The sequence below is a fragment of the Pteronotus mesoamericanus genome, unplaced genomic scaffold, assembly GCF_021234165.1.
Source record: "Pteronotus mesoamericanus isolate MK-2021 breed Mesoamerican mustached bat unplaced genomic scaffold, CSHL_Meso_final scaffold_137, whole genome shotgun sequence".
Taxonomy (NCBI): domain Eukaryota; kingdom Metazoa; phylum Chordata; class Mammalia; order Chiroptera; family Mormoopidae; genus Pteronotus; species Pteronotus mesoamericanus.
Genome location: NW_026555306.1, coordinates 3,390,406 through 3,393,770, shown reverse-complemented (window position 1 = coordinate 3,393,770; position 3,365 = coordinate 3,390,406). Strand labels below are relative to the sequence as shown.

Genomic DNA, 3,365 nt, shown 5'->3' with positions numbered 1-3,365 from the left:
AACGAGGCAACCGAGGCACAGAGGCCATCGTCACTCCCAGAATCACACAGGGAGTAGCAGGGCAGGGTCTCACCGGGGCCCTCCAGCGGCAGAGTTCCTGCTCCCCCAGCACCTGCCGCCTCCACCGTGTCTGCGCAGACGCTCACAGAGCCTTCTGGAAGGTCACGCTGCCGCTGGCCATAGTGTGCTTTGGGGGGGAGCAGACAAGGGCTGAGCATGGGGAGGGGCTCTGCTTTTTACTGGATTTGCTGCTTAGGCTTCTGCAAAGGGCAGGTCTAGACTTCGTGACACCAAGTAGAGACAAAGGTCCGAGCGGACAATCCCTAAGGCTCTGGGCCTCCTGCTCAGCGAAGGGCCGACTCTGAGGGCCCCTCTCAGCCGGTGGTGGTGGGTGGGCGGCCTAAGAACTTGGGGGAGGTGGAACCTCAACCGGAGGCCCTTTCGGCTCAGGCCCCTCAGTCTGGGCCGCACCCGTGTCACCAGCTTTTCCAGAAGGTCGGGGGGAAGCCACGTGGCTGGGCCGTGGGGCCTGCCAGCAACCCCACAGCTTGACCTTGAAGTCCCTTCCTGTTCTGTCCCATTTTCATATGATTGTTTAAAAGTAATATTAGTACGTGAAATGGAGATTTAATTTCTCTCACAATTTCAAAAGTCTGTGGAAAGGACAGGAAGCATATGCAGCCTCTGTCACTGATGCCCTACCTGTCCCGTCCTGCCCCGCCCAGCCCCAGCCTGTCCCTTCCCGCCACGGGGGTCCTGCCCCGCCTTCTCCTCGGGGCCTGGTGATATCCGCATGCTCCTCCTTCCCGGACAAGGTCCCTCTTTCTGGAAGTTCTGCCTAAAGGCGGCTTAGCCTAATGCCAGTGACCGCGGCCCCACCCCGCGTATTGTAGTTGGGAGAAGCCAGGACCTCGGGAAGCAGTGTGCACCCTGGGTTTAGGGTGAAAGTGGACAATGGGAAATGAGGACACCTCTTTGGTTTATTTATTCCAGGAAAATTTTTTGAGGAGGCAGCTCAATTCTTCTTGTGTGAGTCTCTGCCTCGCAAACGACAGCTTCCTCCTGGCAGTGGCAGGCAGGCTGTGCAGCCCTAGGCTAGGTTGTAGGACAGGCGCATTTCCGTCCCCCATGCCGGGGACTCCTCGCTGGCCCACTTTCAGAGCCGTGCTGCACCCGCCCGCTGCCCGCCAAGGGGAAAGGCAGCCAGGACTTCCCTCCAGTGACTGGAGAAAGGTGTGTGTGCGGGGGCTGGGGGGAGAGGTGGGGGATGTCACTCAGATCCAGAGCTACAGCCCCCTCCTTCCCTGTGCATCGCGCCCCTGTCCCTGCCACATGTGCTGGTGAAGTCGAATCAAGAACCAGAGCCCTGTGATTGGGTGGAGTTTTTATTAGTGAAGCAAGCAGATCATGGTGAAATTTGATTATATTTGCCAAAAGTGGAGATACCTTGCGGCTTCTGGAATCCCCGTAAAGGACCCCTGTCTACAGTTGATGACCCTTCCCAAGCGTTCATGAGCCAGGACAGTTTGTGGGAAATTGCACAGCTTGTAAAGTGCCTTGTGTTTCCACCAGGTGGAGAAAATGACCCAAAGAAATGAGCTGCCCCAGCGAGGGGGCCCCAGGGCCTGGGGTTCCGCTTCTGGTGACTCTGGCTCTAGGTGTCGGGATCCTCCGACAGCAACATAACCTCCCAAGGTTGGCCAGAATCATAGAAAGAGGACCGGTCCCCCAGATTGGACAGATCTATTGCTAAAGGAGAAAGAATAAGAAGAGTGATGGAAGCTGAGTGTCTCCTGTCGCCAAACATCCAATCCACCTGCCAGAACTCGGTCAGCACCGCGGCCCTGTCTCTGGGCCCGTTCGGGAAGCCGAATCAGGAGGTCAGCTGGTCGTCGGTCCTCTGTCAGTTGACACTGCAGAGAGAGAGGACGAGAAATGGAGGGACGGAGAGAACATGGGCAGAGGAGCGGAAAGAGGGCGAGAGAGAAATAAAAACACAGAGAGAGAGGGAGGAGAGATGGATGAACAGAGCAGGAGGACGGGGACGGGGACACCGAGACCACGGCAGGGCGGCGGCGTCATGGAGAGACCAGGCATCCAGACCCACCCCGGCCTCTGCACGCCCTCTCCCTGTGAAGGAGCCGGGACCTCACCTGGAACAAACCCTGTCGTCCGCACACCGGGCCGAGGAACACTGGCCTCTCCTTTTGACCACGAAGGTCTCCGGGGATCCGAGTGACCTGGGACAGCACTGCTCAAAGCAGACCCTGAAGGTGCAGTTCCCACACTTTTGGGTCCTGCTCAAGGGCACCACAGCGTTGTCATAGCAGCAGTGCTGTTGGGGGTCATAGAGCTGGTCTCCACATGTTGTATATGACTGGCAGAGGAGCAGGTGAGCGGCCGTGGGAGACACTGGAGGAGACACAGCCGGTTTGGCCCGGACGGCTGGGCAGGCGGGGCCCAGCCTGGGGCGCTCTGGGAGCTGCCCCCCACCCGCACGTGTCCATGTCCCTCTGGGCTCACCTGGGACTCCGTGTGCGCAGAGGAGGGTGACGACGCAGAGAGCAGCCGAGGCAGCTGTGGGAGAGGAGACGGGTGAGGTCGGCTGGAGGGGGAGCCGTGGGTCCACCTCGGGAGCCCAGCCTGGGGCCGGGCCGGTCTGAGGGGCCCCTGGGCTGACGGAGTTCAGGGGGAGGCTGGGAGCGGTGCAGGGCGGCCCCCGTGCCCTGTGCTCAGGGGGTTTGTATAAGGACCTGCGGAGGGGGAGGGTGCTGGCAGGACTCTGGGAGAAGCAGGTGTAGGGTTGGGGGAGGTGGGTGTTTCCTGGGCAGAAGCTGAGAGCAGGAGGCCCAGGTGCTGTGAGGCCCTCAGGGGCTGAGCTTCTGGCTTGTTGCGGGGAGGACCCGCGTGGAGGGTGGAAGATTGCGTTGGGAGGGGCAGAGGGACATGTGTGGCGTTGGGCATGAGATTCAGAAGTGAATCCGAGACGTGCACGGGTGTGACTGGGGATGGGGGTCAGCGAAGGCCTGGCGCTAAGGAGGACGATGAGGTGGGGCCGGGGGTGGCTGAGCTCGGGGCCGGGCTCTGAGGGAACTGGCGGTGGGTCCTCCTTACCCAGGATGTAGCATCGGGAAGTCATGGCTCTGGGTCGCTCCGTCAGCGCCTGCAAAGTCAGTGGAAGGTCTGCAGCTTCCAGCAGGTGCTTTTATCAGGTGTGGGTGATGTCATTCCATCTCCTGCCTCCGGTCCCGGCCTGCAGAGGCATGCTTGCCCTGGGGTAGGACGATCCAAATGTGGTGCCTGGCACCGTGGAAGCCTCTGGCAGCCAGGAGAGGACGATGCCGCTCCTCTGCCGGATACTCTGT

The 3,365-nt window shown here is 60.6% G+C and overlaps 1 protein-coding gene across 1 annotated transcript; it reads right to left on the bottom strand.

Annotated features, from left to right (window-relative positions):
- Positions 1 to 1,903: 1,903 nt before the first annotated feature.
- Positions 1,904 to 3,139, bottom strand: LOC129082681 (insulin growth factor-like family member 1). The gene is made up of 4 exons (XM_054588396.1): positions 3,115 to 3,139; positions 2,524 to 2,577; positions 2,154 to 2,412; positions 1,904 to 1,913 (listed from the first exon to the last, which is right to left on the bottom strand). Exons 1-4 carry the CDS (start codon positions 3,137 to 3,139, stop codon positions 1,904 to 1,906), a joined length of 348 nt encoding a protein of 115 aa, XP_054444371.1.
- Positions 3,140 to 3,365: the final 226 nt, after the last annotated feature.

Coding starts and splice junctions, on each gene's coding strand:
- LOC129082681 (XM_054588396.1), bottom strand. CDS start 3,139: ATGACTTCCCGATGCTACATCCTGG. Junction 2,578..3,114: donor TTCCCGATGCTACATCCTGG/GTAAGGAGGACC, acceptor CCTCTCCCACAG/CTGCCTCGGCTGCTCTCTGC. Junction 2,413..2,523: donor CTGCGCACACGGAGTCCCAG/GTGAGCCCAGAG, acceptor TGTCTCCTCCAG/TGTCTCCCACGGCCGCTCAC.